Below are 27,948 nucleotides of genomic sequence, written 5' to 3'. Positions count from 1 at the left end.
GCAGCCACTGGTATCTTCACACTCAAAGTCTGATGATTTCCCACAAGGAATTTATCTTAAGCTTCAGTGGTGGCTTCAGGTTTCATGATCTGGTAAGTAATCAAGTATTCTGGATAAGCCTGAAAAAGTCACACACACATTCTTTATTATGATTTCATTTTCTGGATAAATTCATGATGTTTGCTAGAGGGGGGAAGAAGCGTTTGTGCCAAAGAAAAAGAAAGGCAAAATGCCTGGAGCATTAAGGAAATGTAGATCCTTTTGTCTCCTACCACAGCTGGAATTTGTCTTAAGACAAAATCCTAGCACTTCAAAGGTCAGAACAAGCCCCAGTATATTACATGCCTTTAAAAAAACCAAACAAAACCCACCAAAACCAAAAACCCAAAAAACCCACCAACAGTCTGAAAAAAACAAACAAAAAGCTGTTTACCTGCTCCCCTCTGTAAATCACATATTCTGCCAATGCCAATCCATTTACACTGGGTCGCCCAGTAACTGAGTGATGTCCTGGAGGGGAATGAGCCATCTTCATAGCACTGAACTGCAGGAAAGACTTGCCCAGTGTCACACGACAGAACAGCAACTGCCTGTTCGAAAAGGAAAATGCCCATAAATACAAACATGCTTGTGAAGCTCCAGAAAGACTATCTTTCTAATTTGGAACTTTTGCTTGAGGAGAACTGTGGAACTTTAAAGCAGCTTTGGTCACTTTCTGTTGCGGAGGATGAAAGTTGCGCTCTCTTTGGAAAAGCTCTTCAGCCAGAGGAAAGGGTTGGTGCTAACATTATGAATATCTTAATTACTGAACACAGCATGCTTAGTGATCTGCTCAAAGACTGTCACTATCTTTTTTGTGCTTTTTTCCTTGTTTGATTTTTTAAAGACCTTTTCTGAGGGTCCGCCCATCACTCTTCTAACAACACGGCTCAGTTCTGTTCTAACACTAGATTTGTATCTAACAGCCAAGGCTAAGTGCAAACCCCAGGTCAATGCAAAAGGCCTCACGCTGGCACCTGTCAGCCTGCTGTGTTGTTTTCATTACAGAAGGACAGAACAAGGGTAATTCTTTACGTACGTTCTACTGTAGTGGCAATGGAATCTCAGCATTTTTGTAGCCCAGTGTTATGTACTGTTCTGCTCATCCAAAAGTTGTGCTTTTTTCAACTCTTCACACAAGAATTAAAACTTTGGAAAAACTTTGGAAAGTATGAAAAGGCTCTGACATCTTCTGTAACTCTAGAAAATCCTTCTCTTTATTTGAGAGTGCCAGAAAAGAGTAAGCCATATGAAAAGGGGCAGACACTTAAGGAAAAAAACTGGAATAATGACCTTATCCCTATAATACCAACGCAAAACAGCATGCACACACACAAAACATTTTCCTGGTTGAAATGATGGCCACTACTACAATTACCTCCATGAAGTAAGACTAACTTCATTCTGAACTGATCTCTGGCTCTATGATTTTTACAGTGAGTTAAAGGCCAAGGTTTGGTTAAACACACTGAATGTGGTTAAAGGTTCTTCAAGATTTAGTATCACAGTTTTCTGAAATTATCTATTGGGCTCAGCACAAAGAGTGCATTCAAAAGGTTAGGTTACCAAGCAAGTATTTTTTCAGAGAGAGAGGGAGAGACTGCTGACTTGATGGTTTGTAACATAATAGACAAAGGCGAAATCAGGTTATTTTGAATTACTTACCTGTGACAAACGTAACAAGATCTATCTTTGTGAATTGGACATCCAGTCCCACCTCCAATTCCATACACATATTGATTGCTTTTGGAAGAATTTTCAGCAAAATAAATCCCAGCTCCAAACATACCGCCTATATAGGCATGTCTCTCATCAAAGCCTTTGTGAATAATTGCATTCACAAATGGAGAGCCTAAGAGAAAGGAAGTAGATTACCTTTACAAAGCAATGCACGTAAACAAACAAATCTCACCTTAAACCCCCCAAACAACTCACAACAGAATACAGTTTGACCCTTACTAATTTTGGTGATACAGCCAATAAAACGGAATTAGGTACTTAACCACAGAGGAGGCACACACCCCTTAATCTCCATCCATAATTGCTAAAATGTTTTCACTTGGAACTAACTTTGAAGTCTCCTTTAAGAAACAAGGAAATGCAAATTTTAGAAGAAAGATGCAGTACTGTGACATGTACAAACACTCGTCCATATACAACTCATGCAAAAACTAAACCCTGTTTCCATTGAGAAAGTTTACTTCGAGCCGGTAGAAACCCTCCAATAAAGAGCACTTATGGTGAAATGAGTTCATAAGGTACTTTGTTCAATGTCTCACCATGAAATAGCATCCTTTCATTAGCATGGTTGTGATTCTCCTCAGAGACCTCTTTCCTCCTGTGAGTATATCTTTCCCATAGCTTTTTGTTGCACACTTTCTGAATCTGAAACAGTCAAAATATGAGTTCTACCTGGAAACTGAAAAATTCTACTTGCTTTACTTCACAGATGTTTAACCTATAGCAGCTATCCTACAGCATGCTTACACTGCCACTTTAACAAGAATACTTTCCTTGGAATGCAACGAAGCATGTATTTCTTATCTTGAAGCAGCTGATTGCTGTAGCATAATTTAAGTAAATCATAATTATATACTTAGTTAAGAATAAATTAATTTCAAACATCTGTTGCACAATACTTAAATTTAGCAGATTTAGTCACAGTTCTACTTGAGTATCACTCCAAACATAGCTTGATGCCAAGCCACAAATTAAAAGATAATCTAGAAAATCTTCCATGAAGAGTTCTATAACACACTTAAAATCAAATAAATTATGTACTCTTTGCAGAGGTGTGCTTGACAATGGCAAAGCTTTCAGCTTGTAGATACAGCACATCAATTCCACTGGGGAAATTTTAACACCAGTTCAGAATTACAAATCAGTAGTACTTACTTGCAAATCAAAATCTCTGTAATGTTAATGAAAACTATTGTTTTCTCAGGTGGGGGGAAAAAAAAAAAGAATGCAAACCAAATTTCTACTAAATTACTTAAACCAAGGTTGTCTACTGTCTGGCGTTTTAAGCTTCTCTGGCATTAAATCAAGCCAAAACAGGTACCATTACTTCCAAGCTTCACAAGCTTTGCTTTCACTTCTATGTTTTTTCCCCTGACAATTCCTCAAAAGAAACCTTCTTCTGTTTCCCATAAAACCTGCCTTTTTCTTCAAGCACCCCAGAGTCTTCTGGAAGGTCCTTTTATGTCAATTTCTCATAAAATTTCTTAATGACTATGAATGCATAAGACAGTTTTTTCATATAATCTTATTCTTTGAATTTCCCTGGGAGATAATCCTCTGAGTGCCACACAAACACACATAAAACATTTTATGGATGTTTTATTTTCAGTCAAAACTCTAAAGGTGTAAGCAGAGACCATGAAAATGCAACAGCTACCTTCAAGATGTTGTATCTATTGAAGACCCCTCCAGCATGCCCTCCATCTCTATGTTCTCGGACAGTACTCTGCATCTGAAGATTGAGAATTTTAAGGAGGATTACTTTGTCTCAGAACACACTCTAAACACCCACCCTTCACACAGTCACAGAATTGAAAGAACCAATTCTATCTTTAAAAAAAAAAAAACATACCAGAAATGTTTAGTTAACAACTGTATTTTAAGTAATGCCAGACTTCGTGGATGCGCATGAACAGTTTTAATGATTAGAAGTAAGTTAAAAAAAGTTGTATTTTGACTAGGCCATGGTCTAGTTTTCAATTGAAAAAGTTTGTCAGTAATCTGTTTAGAAAGTTGTTTCTTCAGAATTTTGTCCTGTGCATTTACAACACTTTGGAAGGGACTTAAACACACACAAAACACGGAGTCAAATCAGTAGCATAGAACTTAAATGTTGTATGGAAGAGCTTTTCTGTACAGTAGAGATTTTAAAAACACAAGTAATATTAACGTAAGAAAAATACATTACAGACGTCATAAGCACAGAAGGTAAGTGATACAGTCAAAGGTGGAAATTTGAAGCATCCTTACGCAAGTTTTTCTTAGGCTTAGAAATACTTACTGCACTGTTAAACTGTCTTAGCAGTACTTCTTTAGTAGAAAAAACAAAAATACCAAGAGATTACAAAGAAAGACATACCTCTTCTTCCACTGATTGAAATTCCTTATCTTCAGCGGAAAGATCTATGAGAATAGTTCCACTTCCAGAAGTATTTAGAGTCAGGTATGGGTTAAGTCCTGGGAATACAACAGAACACAACTACAATTTCTGAAACTGCTTTAGGACTGCTGATTTGGAATGGTAACCAGCAAAAGACTTTCTCTTTAAAGGGATAATTTTTTTAAAACCATTTATAAGATAAGAGTTTAGCTGTTAAGGAAGGCAGAGATTGCTAATTACTTTAATTGCCTTCCATCAGCTACACACATTTTTGCAGATGTCAAAGTGCAATCCCTCAAATAATATAATTAGTTTCAAACAAACTTCTCCAGCATCTTTGTCTATAACCTCTACCTATATATTACTGTGCAGAAACTATAAATGCCATCAGAAGCACAGCAGCTGGCTCTGGATGCAGATTAATGGCAATCACTTTCATTGAGCTATGGATGCTCATGAATCATTCTCTCAACAAGATTTCAGGCACACTAACCCATTGCCTGTGCTTAGCTCATGTAACTACATGACTACATGCAAGTTGCTTACTAAGAGTTCATTTCAGCTCTAGGCAGTGAAACAGTGAGAAGCCTGCCCTTGTACTGTCCACGACTCCTGATGGCAATGGCCTCACGAACAGGAAAATTGATGTGCAGTGCTAATTCAGCAGGAATAATTTTCCCATGGGTCATTCAGAAAAAGCAGACAAAAAAAATAAGTCTGTGAACCTAAATTATGAAGATTCACTTAACTACTTATTAAGAAGGATTATCTCAAGTATTGGTTAATACTGTTTTAAGGAGCAAAAAATAATTCAGAGCTTGGGATAGTGACTCTCATTACTATGAAGTGCAGTTTCTAGAATGAGAATTCACACATGGTGTCTCAAGAGGGAAAAAAATCCTACCAATTTTAAGTGATTTATTCCACTTCTATGGAACACAGCAAAACGATAATAAGTGTTGCTTCAGTAAGATAAGGAGGAAAAAAGGTCTGTGGTGCTTTGTTTTCTCTTCTGGTTGCCTATGCAACCATAGTTAAATGAAGCATACTATTCCCAGGATTGTGCAGGCATCACCAGTGTTGCACAAATAAAGAGGCTTTAGCATAAACTTCAAAACAAGCTGAAGCTGTTAAACAAGGCAATTATGTTAATTTTGGTTCACTGGAAGCACACCGACTGTATTTTTAAAGGAAAGTAAGAATTTCAGCTGGATTTCTGAGAGAGGAAACACAGTATACTTTTGCAGAACCCAATGGAACAGTATATAACATGCCCTAAACCATCAACAGACAATTTGCTCTGCTCTCCAGAGTGCTCCCATGAGTACTCCCTACATCAAAAACCTTACAGTCATTTTGAACTAGTTCTACACTCTACCTAAGAAAACACAAAACAGTGATCTCAAATAAATAAATAAAATTTTAAAAATAGAAAACTTAAAGGCAAGTTTTACAGTAATTCACTGCACAAATGAAAGCACGATTCAAGTCAGAAGACATTCTTATTTGAAGTGCCAGCTGCTAGTACACATTTTATTGTTCTTTTTAGTGAGATAAAATTACGAATAATCTAAAGCATTTATAAAAATAATTTGAAATAAGTATATACCTTGCTGTCCAGAAATGAGTCTTTCAACTCCTTTAATGATTTTATGCCTATGGCCATAGGCATTAATTCCAATTTCCTTCAATTCTTTGTGCCCCATTTCCACCAATACATCCAGTGTTATCTATAAGGAAAGAATACCATTTTTTGGTACAACGGGATAAAGTGACTAGAACAGCTGCCAATGACAGTGAAAACATACCTCACAATAGTTGAGATAAAACACAAGTGTGAAAAGAACAGGAATATTGGTAGAGACTTTAGCATATTATTCCTGTACTTTTTACTCATCTGTTTTCTTTAAACTTTTGTCTTTAAATGAATATGCTACAAATCATGTAAGTCCTGCAGCTTGCAAGTATCATGTTTCTAGATGTATTCAAGCCAAAAGAAGCAAAACCAGAAATTACTAGTAAACACTGGGTACTTATTTATGCTACCATTTATATCAACTGAAACATACCTATGGTCTCAAACTGACATGCACATTATCGTAGAATCATAGGGGTTTGAAGGGACCTCAAGAGATCATCATCATTATTGCCCCCATCTATAATATATTTTAATATATAAATATATTATATATAATTTTTTTAAAAAATCCAGTTACACTCCTTTCCTTCTTTCCACTCATTTTAAATCTCATTGCTTTATTGTAAACAGTCAGTATTTATTCCTTTACCTTCTAGCTAGGCACCTGAAATAAACACAGATACTACTTACCTGTTCTCTCTCAAATATGTCAATTAGATGTTCAAGGCCAAGGTTCCGCACAAACTGATTTATGCTGAAATCTACACCTGAAACTGTGAAGAGGAAAAACCTCACAGTGAACTTTTGTATAAGTACTGTAAAATAAAGCATACACATCTCACACTGTCTGGGGCAGTAATGAGAGAAACAGAAATTCCTGAAGATGGGGAATAAATATCTGTATCACTAACCAGTGTAACTATTACATAATTTACCTTAGTAGTCTAATGTTTCTACCCCAACCCTGTCCAAGAGCAACTTCTGTGCTACCACAAAATCATACTACCAGAAATGCATGTGCAAATAGAAAATATTTTGAGAATTAAAATGTTGTAGAAGCAACTTTTTCAAGATATCAAAGAAAAGTTTCTCAGAAACCAGATAAATACACTGCTCAGTATGGAGCCAAGTTTCATTTGAGTGCTATTTTAAAACACAACTCACCATTCTGTCTCTGTACAGCAAAATAAGCAGTAACTTTAAAGATTCTCTAATGAGAAAATAACAAAGTCTTATAGCACAAGTCTTTTAGACTTCTGTTCCTTGCTAATGACATCACAAGTAACAGGGATACTGCATACATCAGAGTCACTGTGTGCAGGTGTGGAAAACCCACACTCGTGTACTGTGGGTATTTTGTATGGTAGAAATGTGATTCATTCCTAACTACGAAAGGCTTACCTTCTTTCTTCTCCAGAACAGTAGTTCCCTCTGCACTGTTTGCACCAACAACAGAAGGAAGTTCAGAAAAACTACCAGACAAGTTGTCAAGACTACTTGCAGCAGACAGACTGGATGGACTGGATGGAACAGAAGACAGGGAATCAGCTGTAGAACTTGCAGTCTGAGACACGCTTATAACCTGAGGTTTGTAGCAAGTTGGTAAGGCAGAAGGAGGCATTGCCGCTGTCAATAATGCGCTGACATCATCTGCCTACAGAGCAGAAAAGAGCTCCTTAAAACAGAGGAACACTTACAACATTTCTTCCTAGAATTTTTCATCATTACTCCAGACTTAAGTATACTGTAAAGTTAGTACATGCATATTGGAAAAATAAACATTTTATAATGCAGTTTACAAATGGCCTTTTGTGCCAACAGCATACACAAAACTGTAAAGTGTTTCTAAATAAAACAGTAGTAAGATAAAGAATAACGACTTCAGTATTTCCAGAACACTTGAGAGAGAGTTAAATTCAATTAATTTTCTAGGAAAAAAGAACAGAAGACTTCCACCAGCAACCAAGGGTTTTTTTGGTTTTTTTTAACCAAAACCTTAAAAAGCCAGAGAGCTTTCTAAATTTATGTTGTTGTTATTTGTGTTTATGTTGTTACAGAGTTTGCTTACATCTGCCACAATTTCTGTATTAGTGAAGCTGTTAAGTACTTTATTAAAAGCATCAAATCATATGCATGAATTCCTTTTGTTGTTGTTTACCCTCAGCCACTCCATCTTGAAATAAGAAATCTTGAGCAAGAACATATTTAAAGGTTTATAAAGGCTCTACAGACTTTCCTCACCAGGCACGTATAAAGAGCAGAGAAATCACAGTATTTTAATTTTGCTGGATTACTATTTTTTAAAAAAGGCTTGTTTTCAGATGAGCTGCCACAAATGGCAGTAAGTACAGATTTCTCAAGAACCCCATCACTTACAGTGACCAGGTCCAATGGTGTTTGTCCTTCTTGGTTTTTCAGAGTAGGATCAGCCCCATGTGCCAGTAACAAGGCACAAAGCTGTGTCCTTCCTTTCTGGGCTGCTTCATGCAGAGGTGTGAAAGCCCATTTGTCCGTAGCATTCACACATGCATTGTATTTTATAAGTAAAGCTGCAACGTCAACATGCTGGAAAATAAAAACTCCTGTTAAATTCCAAGGTACCACAGTGTATTAAACTAACATAGAACTATTACTGATTCTTCTCTGCAATCCTCATTCTGAAATTCCTTAGAATACATTTTTTTAATCATAATTTAAAAAAGTATTAAAACAACATGCTTTCTTCCTCACATATAATATATCAGTAAAAAGTTAAGTTTTCTTCTCTTAGAACAGACTACAACAAAATCCCAAATCCAAGTGAATCTGAAGAAAAAAAAGCCTGAATTTGAACTTCCAGTTTGGAAAGTACTCCAACTGTTCTGAGTAAAGACTTGATCCAAGCACAAATATCCAGGAAGTCTTCAAAAACAATCAGTGCCTTAACATCAGCCAAATAAGTGAAAATGGTATCTTGTTCAGAAAACTCAGTGCTGTAAACTCCAACTATGATTTTACAAATTCAGAAGTCTCCACCTATAAAAAGAGCTGACTGATAAAATTTTCTTTGTGTCTTACACATACGATTATATTACAACTCAATGGCAAAAGCTGTCTTGGGAGTACTGGCTCACAATGCTGTCAATACGTATGATATTTATTTATAAAAAAAAAAGGAAGCCTCAGAAAGTTTGAGGCATTTACCCCGTAAGATGCTGCATTATGCAGAGGAATCAAGCCTCCTTTATCCTGTGCATTCACATCTGCTCCATGCTGTAACAGGTACTCTGCAACTTCCAAATTGTTGTAACCAGCTGGAAGGTTGCAAAAGGACAGAATAAATAGAATATACTAAAAACACATTCTTGACAGGCTGCAGAGAAGTAATATTTCATTTAAATTACTTGAAAGTTAAAATGTCAATCCCATTGAAGACAGTGTATAATAAGTTAGTGAAGACAGTTTTACCACATTTTCAAGTATTTGGTTTTTAAATCTCCGTCAATAAACAATAAAAGATCCTCTGTGTCTACAGAGAAGAGGTAATTGAAGTCATTAAACAGTTTAGAAGAGAAACGTAAGATTAATATGCATAAGACTTTTTTTTTAAGAGAAAATATGGAATCCTCTATCTTAAGGCTACACTGTAAACTTGCTTAGACATAGCAAGTTCAGACACAGTAACTAATAACTCCGACCAAACCAGTTAATTAAAACACTGACCTGCTAAATGTAGTGGTGTTGAATGCCGTCCTTGTGTGTCCCGACAGTTGACGTTGTCAGGTGAACACAGCTTTTTTACTCGGGCCAAACAACCTTTCTTTGCAGCATCCAGTAGAGCTGCATCTCCTCTGAGCAGGTCCTGAATATCAGTATCACCATCTTTAACAAGGTCTAGAGGAGTATTTCCATCTCTGTTTTTCTTTGTAGGGTCAGCTCCATGCTGTGCACATCAAAACCAGGCGGTAAGTACATAAGTAGAATAAACAGATTTTATCTTAGGCATTACAAGCCTTACTGAGCAAATATTCTGACACATTTGAATACGTCAGAGTGCCTTCCATTTACTATGTGAGAAAGTACAACATAGTTGTGAATAGTATCCCTTTCAGTGAGACACACATACAGTTAAACATAATCATTCAGAAACCATGATACACAGATCAATTTTTCAGTTTCAGACCAAACAAGAAAGTAAAGAGAGTAACCTCTCTCCAGCATGTTTAATACCTGTAACAGGAGCTTGCAAATCTCGTATTTTCCTTTTGCTGCAGCTTCATGCAAAGGAGTGAATTTCCACAAGTCAGCTACATTGACAACTGCACCATGTTTGACCAGCAGTTCTGCAACTTCATAGTGACCATACGAGCAAGCATTATGTAAAGGGACAAGTCCTCTGGAAAAAAAAAGAGAAAAATTCTCTTTAAAAACCGGGTCTTTTTCACTAAGTAGTATAACCAATGGACCTTCAACAATCAAAAAAGAAATTTAAAAAAAGAAAATTTTTTGTTATCACAATAGTCTGAAAAAGGACTATCTGCTGGCAAAGTGGCAAAAATGCAACCAGCAGCAGCACTGCAGAGAACTAAGAACCCAGGGCAAGAGAAATTCCTGATGCTTTTGTCTCAACTACTGCAAAATGTCTTCGTGGATGTTCTGACCAGCTCCATTCTAGCACAACTTTCCATTAAGTTAAAAAAAAAAAGAATGCCTCAAGGAAGAAGATGAGATGCTTATCAGCTAGCAATATTCAAGAGCTGACAGACACCAGCAATTACAATTACCAAGAAAATACACATTTAGTATTTACCCCTTATCTTTTGCATGCACATCAGCTCCATGCTGAAGAAGATATTCGACAACGGACACCCTATTATACCCAGCTGCAAAATGAAGTGGTGTAGACTGACGTCCTTCAATATCTCTGCAGTTCACACTTTGAATTGTACACAGCTTCTGTAAAATCCCCAAAACAAAACATATGTCATTATATAATGTTGGGACAGTATTAATTTAGTCATTAAACATTGTTAAACACATCTCATTTTGAAAACTTGTTTTCATTAAAAAGAAAGTTTATTTCTTCATTTATTTTTTACATAAAAATCTTTAGAGTGTATTCCAAGAAAAAAAAAAAACAACACCCACACCTAAATAATCCTTCCTCCTAAATCTACACCTGTGGCTTCCTATTTACGCTTTTTATAGAAGACAAACTTCTGGAGGTGGTGAACATTACATTTTGACAGATGTACTATTTGTGCAATATAAAGGTTTAATACAGGGATCATAACTCTGAAGTGGTAAGCGAAGGGTCATTTGATTCTTTATTTTGATAAATTACTGTTTGGGATACAATTCCTTTCTAATTTTAGGAGAGGTTTAAGCTTACTTTTACAGTATCCACATCCCCGGCCTTGGCAGCTTCCAGCAATTGTCGATCTGCATCAGAATTACCTAATGGGATACCTTCTGCAAAATAAATGAGGTTACAAGACAGGTAAGTGTATGTAGTTGAAGGAATTTGTTAAGACAGGTAATAATTTGAGTATTTTAAGGTCTTCCCTTAAAAATAGTTAATCTGTTAGAGACAAGTTTTTTTACTATTTAGTACTGCAGCTTAATCTCTAACAGTGTTTACAAAAAGTTGCCTTTAGCAACATGCTTCCTAACCATTTTGTACTGTGGAAACATCTAAATATTTTTCTTTCAGTTTCAGAATAAGAATATAAAAAGAAGCCGACTTGTGTGTATAATTTCCAAACCTTACTCTTGAAAATCCATGTACCCAGTTGCCTCCACTCACAAGTGCAAACCAGCCATTTTTTGCCTTTGAAACTCATCTTCTACTTAAAGATACTCCTGCTCCCTCACTCCCAACCCCCCAGTGAAGGTTTTTCCAAAATTATTGCACATGGCTGTATCATGAAACATTATGAGCATCTCTGACAGTCTGTGTCACTGAATACTGGAGAGTAAATGACATGGTTAACTACACCTAGAGCAGGCACTCTCCCTGTGCACGTGGTTACAGAGTAAGAACTGCAAAGCTCAATACTGCCTTTTGTAGAAAGCACCTTTTTTCTCCCCCTGCTGTATCTGTGTTCAGTACTACTTCTTGACAGGACCTGAAATGGTAAGTAAAATGAAGTAGCGCGGTACTTCAAAGGTAGATCTTTAATCAATCAGTTGTACCTTGCAGTAGCTGTTGCACACTTTCAGTCCCCATTTGTAAGGCTGTAAAGCCCTGCAGAGACACAATGGAAGGATCACATCCAGAACTCAACAGCAACCTGCATGTCTGAAGATGACCGCAATGTGCTGCTCTATGAAGAGAAGTCTGGCCAAGATTATCTAACGCATTAACCTAAAGATAACACAGACAAGAAATACCACCATCAAAACTTAAAGCTGTTTTCATTGCTGACTGTGAGAGTTTCACAACTTTAATTAAAGAACATATTCAGCATATTTGGAAAGATTTCAAAAGATAAAATTTTAACAAAAGCGGTTCATAAAGTTGTAGCTACATTTACTGAGCAACAATAGCCCCCTTTTAGAGGCATGTGAATAATCCACTGTAAACAGCTACAGCAATTTTACCACATGCAGAAGTAGGCCATTATTTTCCTCATGACAGCATACATCCTTAGTGCCCACATCTAGAACAGCTTTTACCTGCATTGGCTTATTGTTGTTTTTCAGAATGAGAACTTTCTATGTATTTCAGTCAAGATGTATTTAACAATTTAAAACTCTTCACCCAAAGGCTACTTGTATTCCCTACTATTCCTCTGGTTTTGATCACTGCTTTGGAAACTTTGGAGTCCATAATCAGGCATTACAGAGATTACCTCCTTTCCACTTTTTTTTTTTTGGTGGAAATTTGAACTAAACACTGTGTTAGGATTTATCAATTTGCCTTTACTCTAATTTTTACTGCACAGAACATCACATTAAGTTTGCCTGTTTGTCTAGCTTCTTGACGTTCGTATACATCCTCCTACTTTTCCCCCCCTTAAGCATTTCTTTATTACTGCTAGACAACAAAGCACCTCTACAAGCTTTCAGTTAACAGTGAGAAGACCTACATCCATGCTCCTTACAAAACAGGACAAAACCAATGATGATGCTTCAACATACAAGGCTGTATCGATGGGACTGATGGCATATGTCTTAAGTGTATTAACCTACAACCTTCCAAAAGGAAGTATTTTTGAAGAGCCTGTCTAGTCAGCTGTCTATTCTCATACTCTGAAAACCTATCTAGAAAGCAAACCTCAACAGAAGTAGTATCAATAGTAACTCATACCTTAGCTTCGTGTTTCACAACTACTTCAACAACATCATTATGAGCCTTTTCTGATGCCACATGCAGAGGAGTCAAGAAGCTTAAAAAAAAAATAAAAAAAATTCTAAGTGTGTTTTGCAAAATCTTCCAAACAAGCACTTAGGAGTATTCATTTGTAACCACTCACTCTTTCGTTTTTTCATTGATGTTTGCTCCTTTCCTCAGCAGCAATTCACACACTTGTTTTCTCTTAGGATATGGAGATGCAGCAGCACAGTGCTAAGAGCATTAAAAATTGTAGCATTAACAACTGGCTAGCAATATATGTGTTTTACTGTTTGCTGATCAGCTGGCAGTTAAGAGCTGGTTGTACGCAAAGTCAACAGAAAAAAAAACAAACCAACAAACCATGTAGAAGCTCATTAATTTGGGAGATTCCACATGGGCTTTTGGATTTGCTCTGGTATTTTTCAGAGCTCTCCTCTTCAACACTGCTGGAAACTTTCAAGCTTTACAAACAAAACTAACATAGGTAGCTTGCTGTTGCTTAGAAGTAGATTATTCTACAGAAAACCAGTAATTTAGACAACCTAGGTTAAAGATGCAACTTAGATTAGTCTTAACATCAACCCTAAAGAAGAAGATACTAATCCATGTTATTTGTAGAAACTGGATATTCCAGATTGGTCTGAATTACACTGATGCTGAAATTTTTAGTTTTAAATTACTACCTAGACTGTTCCGGTCAGGCACAATACATGCAAAATAATTAATAAGTCTTGAGATATTACCAATGCCGTCTCATGTGTTTGAGGATGCTTGAAGTTTACTGTTTCCAAAGAAAGATGTTTCTTTATACGAGCTACATCTGATTCTCTTGCAGCCTGTAGTAGTGAGTGACCTTTGAATTCATCTTTAAAAAGAAATAAACACATACCGGAATGTTACACTCCTTAACTCAAGAAGGATCAAAAGGTTTGTTTCTTTTGGTTAGATAAAAATATTAACTTTTTTCAGCAGACCATGGTGCAGACATTTTCAAGTCAGACTTAAGCTTTTATATCACTTGACAGAACTTGTTAGCTGAGTCAAAACACTACAGGAATGTGCTTTGTTTCTAAACCAAAGCCAGAGACATCCAAACTGGCTGAACAAGATGTTTCACTCCCCACTGCTCTAGGTTCTACTCTTTGTGTATATACCAATTCAAGCATATATATCTCTCTACTTCTGACCTGTCTTTGGAAAGACATTTCTAGATGCTAACATAAAGTTGAATGTAGTACTTACTGCTAATTTTTTATACATCTCCCAGAAAGTTATTGTATGACCGACCACTCAAGGACAGAGTTTGAGGGCATTCCTTTCAACTCTGTAAGTTTGCTGGACAAAAATCAACACCTTTCACCAATTCCTTTGAACTTCCAGTGACTGTGGCATACTCAGAACATATTCAGCATTCTAAACAGTTATGTGTTTTATTTTCCTCAACAAATGCAATGGAATAAAAATGAGTTATTTCAACAACGCTGACACTATGACAGGAGAAAGTATGGAAAATTAAAGTCTACTGGCAAGGTCGTGAGTGAATGCATGTATTCAGGAAGAAAAGCTACAAAACCCATCACAACCACATGACTTTAAGAACTAGAAAAGTGACAATAAAATTATTTTAAATGCCTACATTCAGAAAATATAGCACTCTCAAATTATAAACAGTGAAATGTACTTTTCAACATTTCACAGTTGCTGGAAAGTGTAAGCATTTTCCAAACCTGATTTCTGACAGGTCACTGTCTAGGGAACTTGAAGACACATTACAATCCACAACTGTAGAAGTGACCTCCCTTTATACTCACATGCTAATCGTTCTTTTAATTGGGGTGTTGGAGCCAAATCAATGGTGCTTTTGTTGTGACAGTTCAACAGTGTTGGGTCAGCACCATAACTTAACAGAAGAGAACACACTTCCACCCTGTTCTTGGAAGCTGCTTCATGCAGAGGGGTGAACTGCCACAGATCCATTGCATTCACACACGCTCCGTGCTTGAAAGGGAAAGGGTTAAAAAAAAGATACAAAATTACAAAACCAGAGTTTCAATACAGTAGACTTAAAAACAAAATATGCAAACTGTATTCAAGACATTCTCCAGACATCCATTTTCAGTGTAACATTTCAGCACACTGCAGTTTTTAATCCTCTATATTGTCTCACAGGTATATTCAAAGAAGCCCAAGTCAGGCTGGTCTCTTCAGGCTTTCTCCAGCATCTCTAAAAGAAGAATAGCTCTCCTACAGGTCAAATCTGAGCCTAATTCATATGCTCCAACTCACCATTTAACAGGCTCCCATTCCTTGTTGCCTAGAAAAAGTCTAGGGTGAATGGCTGCACCAACATAAATCCATGTTCTGTGAATACCCACCAAGGAATGATACCAAGGTATCTAGGAAATTGGTTCTCAAAACTGACTTAAATTCAGAAGATTTACATGCAAGGTTCTGCAAGATGTTTAGTATTTGTGTAATTCTCCTCCAGTAACATTCTGTATGCATCTTGAGCTCTGCCTGTAAGCAAGCCTGACGGGACATGCTCTTTCCCATTGCTCCTGTTAAAGCTGTAATGCTTTGCCAAAAATAATTCAAGATTCACTGGAGTAGAAATCCAACAGGGAATACCACTCCAGTGTAGCAGTTAAGACACAGTAGTGTCAAGACAAGAAACGGTTTTTTTGGTCTAATACCACAACTGTAAAGATTCACTTCACAAGTGGCCTTTGAAATGAAAAGCCAAACCAAGCCAAAAGAAAACCCTGACTATTTGTACTTTCAAAGTATATGCTTATTTCAATAATTTTCACTTAATTTTTGCTAAACAAATTAGTGAGGACTAAGACACATAGGATAGAACAGCAGCAGTTACTCCCTGAGCATCCAAACGTCTAGAGTTCGCTAACAGAACACTCCCAGATCTAACAATGCTCATGATTTGCTCTAGCAGAGCTCACAGATTTTTGCAGGCCATCTCTTTGAGCTGCCAGTTTAACATACATCATACTTTACTTCAATATTAATGTAATCCAGATAAGACACTTCATGCTAGAAAACTGACACTTTTTTCTTTCGTTGGGGTGAACACTATAATTCAGGGCTGGAATTGGTATCGACTTCACTCCCTCAAGACACTGATTACTCTTCAATGTTAAAGCACTTATGATCTTTCCCAGTATTCTTTTCAAAAACATCTTAATACTCTGCTGAAATATTTTTCTGTTGTCTAACTCACAATATTGCTCAGTTTTAAAGGGGTTTTCTTTTGGGTGAGGGTGGGAAGGTTGAGATAAGTACTCACCTGGTGGTACAAAAACATTCAACTTTGGAACAGAGACAGTTAAAAACACAATGCACATTTATAAGAAAAAAAACTTCCTTACAAACAGAAGATTCTGTAGCTTCACCTTAATAATGACTAACATGTAAAGCAAAAGCAATCTATTAGTCTCTAAGTTTAGTAAATCCAAGTACAAAATAATAATGCAACTTGTATTAGTTTATTACAAACTAATCACTAATATATAATTTAATCTCTTCAAAGACTAACCTTTACTAGAAGCTCTGTTACTTCATAATGACCATAGGAACAGGCATTGTGAAGTGGCACCAAATCTCTAAATAGGAGAGAAAGGGGTAGGATGATAGCAAGCATATTTCAATTCCAAATGCATCTGTAACATTGAAAATAGCACTATGCTGCACCTTGAACGCTTTACAGAAATAGTATGAGAGATGTTCAGATCAAGTTGAGGAGAACATGAAGAAGAACCCAAAAACTGAGAAGAACCTCATCAGCATGTTTCAGAACAATAAATGTTTAAAGTAATTGCAAGATGACAAATTGATGGCACTGTCATACTGCAAATTAAATGGTTCTGCTCAGACTCAAACCCTAAGTAAGAAGGGTTCCCCTTGAAATCCGCAGAACTTTTTCAGGAGTAACAGTAATTATTTCCTTTTTCACAAGAACATTGCTGTAGGAATATCTTTTCTCTTGGAAAGTAAAGAACTCTTACTGGCTAGTGTTTAAGTAACTGAGCAATATTCTACTGTAACAGCAGAGCTACCGCAGTTGTAAAACCAGCTTCATACTCTCAAATGCAGTGGTCTTAGCAGCACGTGAGAGACTGCCCAAAGTGAACTCTTTTACAGTGGGCTAGTAAGTGAGAAAATTTACATAGCTGTGAAGCGATCCTAGAGAAAAAGAGGCATAAGAGTTTGCTTTCCATGATCTTTAATGTACATAAATAGACATTTATAAACAGTTTTTCACTATAGTTTATGTAACAAAATAAACTTAGCAGGTCTATATTCAACCACATAACAACAAAATGCTTGAATATATAGTTAAAAAACCCTCTGTGAAACAGATCTTGAATTTTTATCACATTCTTTGCAAAAAGGGCAGAAACTTTAAAGTAAAACAGAAATTAGGATTGATTCAATTGCCTATTTGCTGACTTCACAGTGTTCTATTAAACAAGAGATAATAAGAGACAGTAATTTGGCTAGTGATACCTAAAAGGCAGCATGTTCTATGATCACCTCAATTTGGATTCTACTGATTCAGAGGGCTTAAGCTTGGACGCTTGGCATTTTTGTCATAACAGAAAAGGTCAAAGATGGTGTAAAGGTCTCAAGTCAGACATTAAAAGTTACTGTTCTTTTTACTTCATCCCAGTTTTTAAAAAAATCTGTTTATTCTGAACAAAGGAAAAATTAACCTACCCTTTATCCTTAGCATGTACATCAGCTCCATGTTGCAGTAAGAGCTGCACTATTTTTACACGGTTATACCCAGCTGCTAAATGTAAAGGAGTAGACTGAAATGACAGAACGTAGAAATCATCAGTAACACATGATAAAGAGTTGATTTTATATTTACTGTCTTTAATACTTATTAATAGTACTAATTCATGAAGTCCTTAAAATACTTGCAACACAGAAGAAAACAATCAGGTATTTGGTAACCATGTTAATTGTTTACTGACTACTTTCACAGCCATCAGGAACACAAATCTTATGGTCTTCATTTACAAACCCATCAACTGAACCAGGTTTGTACAGTTCCTAGAGGATGAGTCTCATAACCAGAAGATGAGAAAATATCAATGCATTAGGTGTTTTATAGATCCCTGTATCTACAGATCCCTACATCTTACCACAAGGACAAACAGGGCAACTAATTCAAACAAAACTTATGTGAATGAGTACACATATTTAATGAAATCAACAAGGATGGTAATAATAACCTGAACCTTAAGTAAGCTGAAGCCTGGGGACTATCAGAATAATTCAGAACAGAGTTTTTGAACATTTTTCATGTAGTTCTCTACAAATACTTAAAGCGATGAATAGCTTGTTCACAAAACAGCAGTGGTAACTTGCCTAGGGCATATAGCAAATAAGGAGCCTATGTGTATCTCTGTGATAGTGAAAAGAACCTATGAAAAGGCCTCCTTTTTTTTATCACTGCAGTTATGAAGGTCAAGCAGAAGTTCCAACTGAAAAGATATTTGTTTATTGGTCCAAGATGGAAATACCTACACACTCTTAAATTTAAAAACCAACCAAACAAATAAAATCAACTAGCTGCTAGAGAGGTACAATCTCATTTTGCTACATTTATTAAATAAAATGGCTATGTTTAACATTCTTAAAATCTGGTGAAACACTGTCAAGCATGTAAGAGTACACTAATTTTAAATGTTTCTAAACAAAAATACCTTTCTGCCATCACTTGCATGACAGTTAACATTTAATGGTGTAAGAAGAGACATCATCTTTTCTTCATTTCCACTCCTGAAAAACAAGGTATGAAACGGGCAGAATTACTTGCTATAAAGTTCAGCAGATCTGTTCTGAATCAATACATTCACTTCTGTATTGACAGTACTAAAGGGAAAGCAAAAGTGCATTTATGTAACCATAACTTTATTTATGATTTACAGCCAAAGCTTAGCATCTAGATGGAGTAACACTTCAAAAAACAATACATATGTATCACATGCCATTCTGAAAATATAACTAAATTACAGATATCTTCCAAATATGCATACCTGGCACTTTCTAAGAGTTCATCTTTCTTGTATTCACCTGGAAGACAAAAGAGAATTTCTTTAGTTGCCTAATAAACATCTATATACGTGAAGACCACTAGTTATCCTCCTCTTACAAAATTTTACAGAAGTGCAAAAATTTGACAACACAATGAAGTATTTATCCAGAACATATCTCTTGACTGAGATGACAGACACATGGGAATTTTTACTTAGAATTATGAAACAGAGAAGTTAAAGTAATATCAGAAAGAGAAAAAACCCAAAAAGCTGTATTACATTCATTTGACTGTTATTAGTCATAATGTAATCTAAAGAATATCACTTACCAGTCAGCACTGCTTTTGCAGACGGGTCTGCTAAATCCAAAGCTGTTCTTCCATCTGTGTTACGGATGGTTGGTTCAGCACCATGCTGCAGCAGTACTAGAAAATGCCAAAGTTTTTCATGAGAAAACAGTTCTATAAAAGATGTCTTCAGAGACATGTCATTACTGTAAACCACAAGCAACAAAAGAAGCATCCAGTTACTAACTTCTCAAATTTTTAACGTCAAAATTCCTTAATGTCATCGTGAACAGTTTAACAAGTGAAACATGCCTAGACGCCTTTTATGAGAAGAAAGCAGAGCAGAAATGGAACAATCGCAGACTGGCAGGAAGCAATCTGAGTTCTAAGTCTGACTGACACACCACAAAAAACAGTAGCTACTTTACATCAGCTCCAGAGCATGCTGCCTCAAATCCACAAATGATTCTGCCCTGAACTACACACAACATTAGTACACCTTGCATCTTGCACCCATGCTGGGGTCAAACAAGGAATGTTACAACTCTCCAGATGTGTTGTTTGCTCTCATTTACTTTATTAAGGAGCACCATAAAAAATTAGTTTCTTCACCACATATCTACACTTCTGCCTCTTTCTTACTCTGAAGAACTGTGTAAGCAAAACAAGTGGTCAACATAACTGAAGTTTAGATCCTAAACTAATTTAACATGGCTGCTACACAGAGACAGAATGAGTCCATTATCAACACCAGTTCTGTTCTTTCCGCTGTGCTGTGAGTAGCAGCAGAGGGTAGCACTAGGAGTCTAGGATGAAGTAGAAGAGAATATACTTCCATCACATCACTCCATAGCTCTTTCCCCATCGTGTCAACATGACACTTTATCCTTAGGCAATTAGCAAAACCAGATCTAAAAAATTTTTTCTTATAAAACTGGAATACAAATTTAAGCTTATGAAAGTTCTTTAGGTTTAATCCTTATACCAGCCATAGCTTCATAGAATAAAATGGTTCTTGATTTTTCACAGTGAAAAGAAATGAGTCAGTCACAGGAAGAGTGGGAGAAAATTACCGATGCAGACATCTGTCTTGCCCTTAATGGCAGCTTCATGAAGGGGAGTGTAATTCCAATTATCCCGAGCATTAGGATCTGCACCATGCCGCAAGAGAAGATTGACAACTTCAGCATGACCAAAAGAGCAAGCATTGTGAAGAGGAATAAGGCCTCCATCATCCCGAGCATGGACATTGGCACCACTTTGAAGTAAATATTCAACTACATCCTTCCGACCAAAACCTGGAAGAGACAAAGGGAGAGAGGATAGCAGAGTGTGGTAAGAATTCCCTGTGCCACATAAGCAGATTAAAACCATAAGCTTAAATAACAGCAACCACTTTAAATAACAATCACAACTGGCATTCTTCACTGAAGGAGCATTTATAGACCAAGGTTATTTCTGAACCCCCTAAAAAATAGATTAAAATCAGTAGAAAAATAATATTCAAGATTACTGGAACAATGAATATCTTGATAGGGCTCCCATGAGTCAACAGCTTCTTGAAAACATAATAAAAAGAACAAAACACTGACAACAAAAGCTCTTTTTTAGTCATTTTATATGGCTATTAAACCGAACAATACTTTGTATGATACTCTGCCAACCCACAGTCAGTTTGCAGATGAACCAATAGATGAGCCCTGGGAGCAGTAAGGATGAGCCTGGCTGCACGCCATGCATGTACAATTCAGACTCTAAGCTTTTAACAAAAAGATATATAGAACATGAAATGTATTTTACAGAAACATGTTGTTTTTTTAAAAAAGCAAATAAGTAGCACTGCTCTTGGGTTAAAACTGGAGGCATGGCTAGTTGTTTTCTAAGGAATAATTAACATAATATGCACACAGTTTCCATCTTTAATATCACTTAAAAAACCCTTGGGGCCATAACTGTATCTGAGACCACTCTCTACTGAAGAAATTTATTATGAGAGTATGCACAACTATAATTTAAAGATATTAATAATGTCTATTTTCAGTGATGCCTAAAATGATTATAAATATCTGATCCTAACTGAAGCACAAAAAAGCTCTTTCTGGAGCACTTTTTAACAAACCTGTCATTCAAATTAGACAACATAAAAAAACCCCACCATTTGGCACATTTGGGGCTACAAACATGTAATAAATAAGGTAATTGTTCTTCTAAGCCAATTCCATTGTGACTATTGTTCAGCTTCAGCTGTACCTTGCACATTTATGTAACAGTAAATAAACAAGAACATCAAACTGTATCTATGTTTTCTCCAGTATCTTCACAAGGGGCCAGAATGAGTTAGGGCTTCTGCTTGAAGCCACTATCTGCTAACCATCTGCTGATGTTCCAAAGGCCCCTGCCTACACAAGTCCCTCAAAGGTTTCATAAAGGTCTCCCGTATTTTGGTATGTATCAGACTTGTGACAAGTACCTTCTGGGAAATAACTCATGTGTGCAAGGCTTCCAAACAGTTGTCTTGAAGACATCAAGAACCGAGTGGGGATAAAGTCTTGAGCTTTTCCCTCAATGAATCATTACACAGTTGCCAACACCAGGGATACTTAGATTGTAGCATACAAAGAAATCATCAATGGAAGGTACACAGGTGTAAGTCTCTGCAACCACAACCTAGAGATTACATTTATTCCTCATAACCACACAGCATTTCGGTAACAAAGTCACAGAAACATATTAGAAGTGACAGAATTTTAATTACAACCTAACTTTTTGGGTTTAGTTTAGTTGCAACTTAAATTTGTATGGGTGTTCTTCTCTAAACCTGGCTATTTGCTAAATCCTTCTTCTGGACTGCCAGCAAATGAAATCCTGGTGCAAAAAGCACTTTCACTTTTGCTATTCAGAACTCAAAATCTGTATGTTTCCATTATTAATCAATTTATGGCTGAGATGAGCTCTCATATACAAACTGTATGTCAAAGATAAGGAGACCAGGAAAGGTATCCAGAAACATCTTTGTAAAATTCTATCTTTCCTCCTCTTCCCTCAAAAGTCTGGCAAGGAACCACATTCCCCACAGATTTCTCATCACTATAGAATTATTTTTACGTGAAACCTTTCAATCCAGAAATTAACTCCTAGGTATTTTCAAGTAACAGCCACAAGACCATACTGATGTGCTCAAATTTTTCAAAATACATTACAAATACTAAAAATCTTGGCTTGCTAGCACTTTGACTTCAGTAGAACTGCATATTGTTCAGCAAATTCACTTTTTGAGTCTCAACATTCCAGTTCCCCATCTTGTAACTAACAGAAGGCACCTTGCCTGTCCTAACAGGGAACAGGAGCTCAGCACACTTGAAATGAGAACTGGATCAGACCTATAGTCCATGAAGAAACAATTTATCCACACAGGCACAGCAAAGCCCATTTAGTGCACATGCATGCACATTGCTGCTGCTGAAAAACCACTGTACATATACAAATGTGACCATATCATCTATATAGTAAATCATATGCAGCGTATTCCTCTAGCTTTCTTTGGGAGTTGGATTAGATGGTCTCCAGAGGTCCTTTCCAACCTTGATCATTCTGTGATTAATCAGGTATGGTAAATATTGTTATTTTTCTTAAATGTGTCCTCTTGAATTTTTCTTATGTTTTCAAAATTTAAAAAAATTCTCTTTCTAGTTTGAATTTGCTAAATTCTTTAAGGAACTACTCAGGCAAGTCTTTTCACAAGTGCCAGAGTCCTGTAAACACATAATCAAAGCTGTTCTTTGATGACAGTCTACGCGATATATTCCTTCAATACAAAAAGTGTTTTCCAGAACTTCTTTATTTATTTCAGAAAAGCCTCTGATCAAATTCCCTCTCCAGGGGTTACATGTCTGGTAGCTAACCACCTCTTCCTGTACAGTAGGCATTCCTGTCCCTAGAAGCTGTGATGTATAGCCATGGTTTTGAATGTAAAATGCCGATCCCAGCAGGAATCGATACTGCAACTGAAAATCAGCTATAGTTAACCTCACTACAGGCACAGAGAGTTAATGTGGATGTACACAGGTTCAATCAGATACTGTTCATGAGCAACCCATAGTTTCTCTCCACACAAAGCCTGTGTCCATTCAGAAAATACACTATGTACAGCAGCACCCTTAAAGAACCTGGAGTTATTTTGATGTTCAGATGGTCTGATCTGCATTACAGTAATTTTTCTAACTTCTCTTCAGCACTGAGTGCACAACAGGGATTCCTTGTGGGATTCCTTGTGGGAGCATCTGTACAAGAGGGCACCATATATGGAAAGATAACTATTTTCTCATCACTGCCTAAAGGATGTAAGAGGAGGTAGCCATACAGAGGCATACAGAGATGGTCTCTCCCTCTCTTATCTTCACTGGGGTTGGAAGGAGACAACAGCCTTTGCTGTCACAGGGAAGGGAACTATTGCCTACAGTAGCAGTTCCTCTTTGCTGTAAATCCACTGCAGCAAAACCAAGTTCTTAATACAAACTCCCCACAACATTGTAATTTTTAAGGGGTAAGCTCTTTTTTTTGGCTCTTGAGCTTCTACCAAAAGACCAACTAAATGATATCACAGCTTGCACTGTGCAAGGTAACTGTCTCATCATTGTGAACGCTTTTTTTCTTACTGTAAAGCAGAAGGGCTGCTCAGGGCCTCCTGCTGACATCTTCTACCATCTATGACAACCAAGACGCTCACTGTATTTGTTACCCAAAAGGTTACAATCTTTTAGCTGAAAAATCCTGAATATTAATCACAGCAGCTTGTAATGTAGATATATTTCAAAATATGTATTTTTACAGTCACTGTTATGTCATAATTGACATTCACATTATTGTGATGGGATGAAAAGCTAACAAACAACTAAGCTCTGATTCTTTTCCCCTGCCCCAGGTGTTCATTTTTACAATGAGTTTTTTGCAGTAAGGGAATTTTGGTTCTGCCAAGTCCCTAAAACCTTGTGATACTTTCAAGTTTGACACACACTGAGGAAAATAACCGAGGAAGTATATGCAGCTAAGAGTGACAGAGTACTGAGTCCATTATGTTGTGAAGGGTAGTGGGCTCTTCACTTAAGCTTCAGCACAACTTATCTACCATACATGTAATAGTGTACTGCAAAATCCAAAGACCAACCTTCACCAAGATCCCAATACATTCTACTTCCAATAGTGACACATGGTCAGGGAAAGCTTGCAGTATTTTTTAATAAATTTAATCCCCCACCTTTACACAATGACACACACTATGTTTTGTTTCTTTAAACTGATGGATAAGATCTGGGAGAAGATTTAAAAAAAAAAAAAAAAGAACCCAAGTTCAGCCCCCAGGACGCCACTAAAAACCAAGAAGGCAATACTAAACCTATCTTCATATTTCATCTCCACCTCATCCATAAAACAAGTCTTCAAGCTTAATGAAACTAGTCAGAGAAGTTTTGTAATGTAATTTCTAAGAACACACAGCTAGACTAAACGAAGCAAGAATACAACAGACTTTAACTTCCTGGGATATAACTCCTTTAGATACAGAAGACAAAAGCAGTTCGTATTATTCCAAGTGTGAATAACTAGGGAAAAGCAAAATAAACCAAAAAACAACACTCCTAAAATCTAGGAGTTAGTTATGTCCATCTTCCATATTTATGTCTATTGCAGGTCGGCTGATAACTGCACAGTTCTACCTGAAGCAGTAGAAGAGTGTTAAATCAAGAAATTACACAAGTATTTTATGTCACATTAACCAGAAGCTTTTGGCATCTCCTGCAATCTTGTGAGAGGAGCAATTAATTTCTCTGTATCAAGTCTGAAGCAGAAGTAAGCATAGCAATGACCTCTTCCATTTACACACCAACCTTCTAAGTCTAATGACTACTTGAACTTATTGCTATGCAAGTTTAAAGAAAAAGCTTGCTATGAATCAGAAATTCTGTTTTTTAAAGCCAAAACAGATCACTCTTGTCCAGAGAAACAATCTACATCACTATATTGTATTACTATGTTTGTTCTTAGGCACAAAAAGCCAACCAACCAAAACAAACAACAAAAAAACCCACAACCCTGTAAAATACAAATAGAGAAACCTCTCACTTCTCAAAAAGACACCCTCATTTGTTTAGAAGTTCAGAGTTTATTAGGGAGCAGACAGTACTGCTGAGTATAAGAAGCTGCAAAATCGATTTTCTCTGACAGTATATTTTAAATTGCCTCCTGGGCTCTCATTGACCAAATTTCTTAAATCTGTCAATTCCAGCTGTCCTGAAATGAGGCTTAAAGTTGTTAAATCTACTGGATGAGATAAAAGGACACCTTAAGCAGAAAACTTTTCCCATACAATTCAGTGAAGAAACATCTTTATTACTATCCATATTGTTTAGCTGAAAAGACACTGCTGTGTCCTGCAGCCTGCCAGCCTTGGAATGCTACATTTAAACCTGTAACCAAATCAAAACAAACAACAGAAAACAACAGTCACAGGCAGGTCTTTGTCTGACAAGGTGGGATAGGATCTTCTGGCCTTTTGTCAGTGAAAACAGTTGTTCTGTATTCGCTTATTTGAGTCTCAAACCAACGAAGTCTATTTACTGAAGTTAAGAATGCAAAAAGCTTCGAAACTGCGTTATCTGCCAGGCACCCCTCGTGGGTGAAATTCTGAAAATGAGCAGGCCTGCCGAGATCAGTGGAAGCGGTACCTGGGACGTGTGCCACCTGTCACACAAGCCCCAACACGAACAGCCTGAACCTCAACATGAGCTGCCAGATCTCCTCAGCGACAGCTGCGGCTCATTCTCTTTTTTTACAAGAAAAAGAAACAAGACGCCGCTTGCACCCCGCAGCACCCACCGCGTGGGTGACAGCTCATCAGACACGCGAGGACAGGGCCACAGCGACAGGACGGCCGCCGGATGCCCACAGGGGCCGGCGAAGCGCTCCAAACCCCCCCCCAGCCCGGGCCCACACCCCGCGGCGGGGCCCTGCAGGGCACAGTGCACCCAGTGCTCCTCCGCGACCCGGCCCGGCCCTGTACAGGCCCCGAGCCGAGAGGAAGGTGGAGGTGCTCGGCCTGGCAGCGGGCCTGGGGCCCGGCGGGGCTGCCCCTCGCGATCACCCTTCCCCACGGAAGCGGCAACAGCAGCCCCAGGCCGGTACCTGCGGCGAAGTGCAGCGGGCTTGACTTCCTGCCCGCCGTGTCCCGGCTGTTCACGTTCTCGGGCCGCACCAGCCGCTTGACCCGCTCCACGTCCCCGTTCCTGCAGGCCTCGAAGAGCTCGCGAGCCGGCTCTCCCGCCGCGCCGCAGCCTGGCGCTTCTGCCAAGGCGGCCGCGCCGCCCGCGCACCGCCGCCCCGCCATGCCGGGCCCGCCGCAGGGGGCCGAGCAGCCCCCGCCGCCCCGCTCACAGGCCGCGGCCCTCCGCGGCCGCAGCACTCGACACGCGCCGCTGGGCGGGGCGCTGAGCGCGCCGCATCGCGGCGGAGGGATCCGGGCGGAGCAGCCGCAGGAGCAGCACCGCTACCGGACTCACTGCGCAGGCGCGCCCCGACAGGCCGTGCATTGGCAAGGCGCGCAGGCGTGGGAGACCGCTCCGCGCATGTGAAGTGCGGAGCTGTGCTGCTGCCTCAGGGGAAGTGAGTAGTAGCTGGGTAGGATGTCGGCTGCCGAGCTGATAGGGCTTCCGGCGGCTTCTGGGCGTCTCTTGGCGTAGTCTGGGGGCTGAGGGTCTGCACCACACTGCTCGACCCTGACCTCAGCGGCCGTTGTTTGTGTTCCGCTGTGTGAGGCGCTGCTGGGGCGGGCTGCCGTGCCTGGGGCCTGGAGCCGGATGCGGCTGTCGGAGATGTGCGCGAACCGAGGGGGCTGCCGGGTTGCCCGCTGTGACTGCTTCATGGAACTCCTGTCTCAGAGTGGTGCCTCTTTTCTCCGGCTTCCCGGGGCCCTCTTTCGGCTTCGGAAAAGATCAGTACCTGGATTCTTGATAATAAAAACAGGTTTTTAGCCCATTTTTTTCAAAGTTTGGGAGAACGACTCCCCACATAGTGTTGTCTTTCTAGGGGAAGATGTGTGGCGCAAAATCTCAAGTACAGAATCAACAATTTGTTCCAAAAGAACAGAAATTTCCTGTTGCTACTTAAGAGTAATTAACTGCAGGTTAGGAGGTGACAACTAATGAAGGATTTTTGTTACTGTAAACTGTGAAGGATTGTATTTTGGGTCTAATAGTGATGTAATCAAAGCCCTTATATAGTTACTTAGTAAAATAAATTGATTATGAAATGCCTAGTAACTATGAAATGGGAATTATACAGTATTACTTTTTTTTAATTTTGGAAAACACGTATTTGAAAATACTCTTGGTTGACTTTGACAAATGAAGGTTTTCATAGATAACCGAGTCTCTTTCCCTCCTGTAAGCCTAACAAACTTGATGGGGAAGCTTGGGCTCAGGTGCAATTTATCA

General features: G+C 38.2%; 1 protein-coding gene across 1 annotated transcript; it reads right to left on the bottom strand.

The window, feature by feature from the left end:
- Positions 1 to 26,843, bottom strand: TNKS2 (tankyrase 2; the record flags this gene model as incomplete). The annotated part of the gene is made up of 27 exons (XM_084264754.1): positions 1 to 119; positions 434 to 590; positions 1,705 to 1,891; positions 2,319 to 2,424; positions 3,437 to 3,511; positions 4,139 to 4,236; positions 5,769 to 5,889; positions 6,489 to 6,571; positions 7,200 to 7,452; positions 8,175 to 8,363; positions 8,982 to 9,091; positions 9,501 to 9,720; positions 10,008 to 10,173; positions 10,588 to 10,733; positions 11,170 to 11,249; positions 11,973 to 12,144; positions 13,090 to 13,168; positions 13,256 to 13,347; positions 13,860 to 13,981; positions 14,928 to 15,114; positions 16,667 to 16,733; positions 17,848 to 17,942; positions 18,846 to 18,921; positions 19,179 to 19,215; positions 19,508 to 19,603; positions 20,539 to 20,763; positions 26,642 to 26,843. 27 exons carry the CDS (start codon positions 26,841 to 26,843, stop codon positions 57 to 59), a joined length of 3,504 nt encoding a protein of 1,167 aa, XP_084120880.1. The 3' UTR covers positions 1 to 56.
- Positions 26,844 to 27,948: the final 1,105 nt, after the last annotated feature.

This window comes from Gallinula chloropus (assembly GCF_964237585.1).
Source record: "Gallinula chloropus genome assembly, chromosome: 5".
Classification (NCBI taxonomy): domain Eukaryota; kingdom Metazoa; phylum Chordata; class Aves; order Gruiformes; family Rallidae; genus Gallinula; species Gallinula chloropus.
Note: the sequence above shows the minus strand (reverse complement) of the source record. Positions and strands in the feature narration are given on the sequence as shown.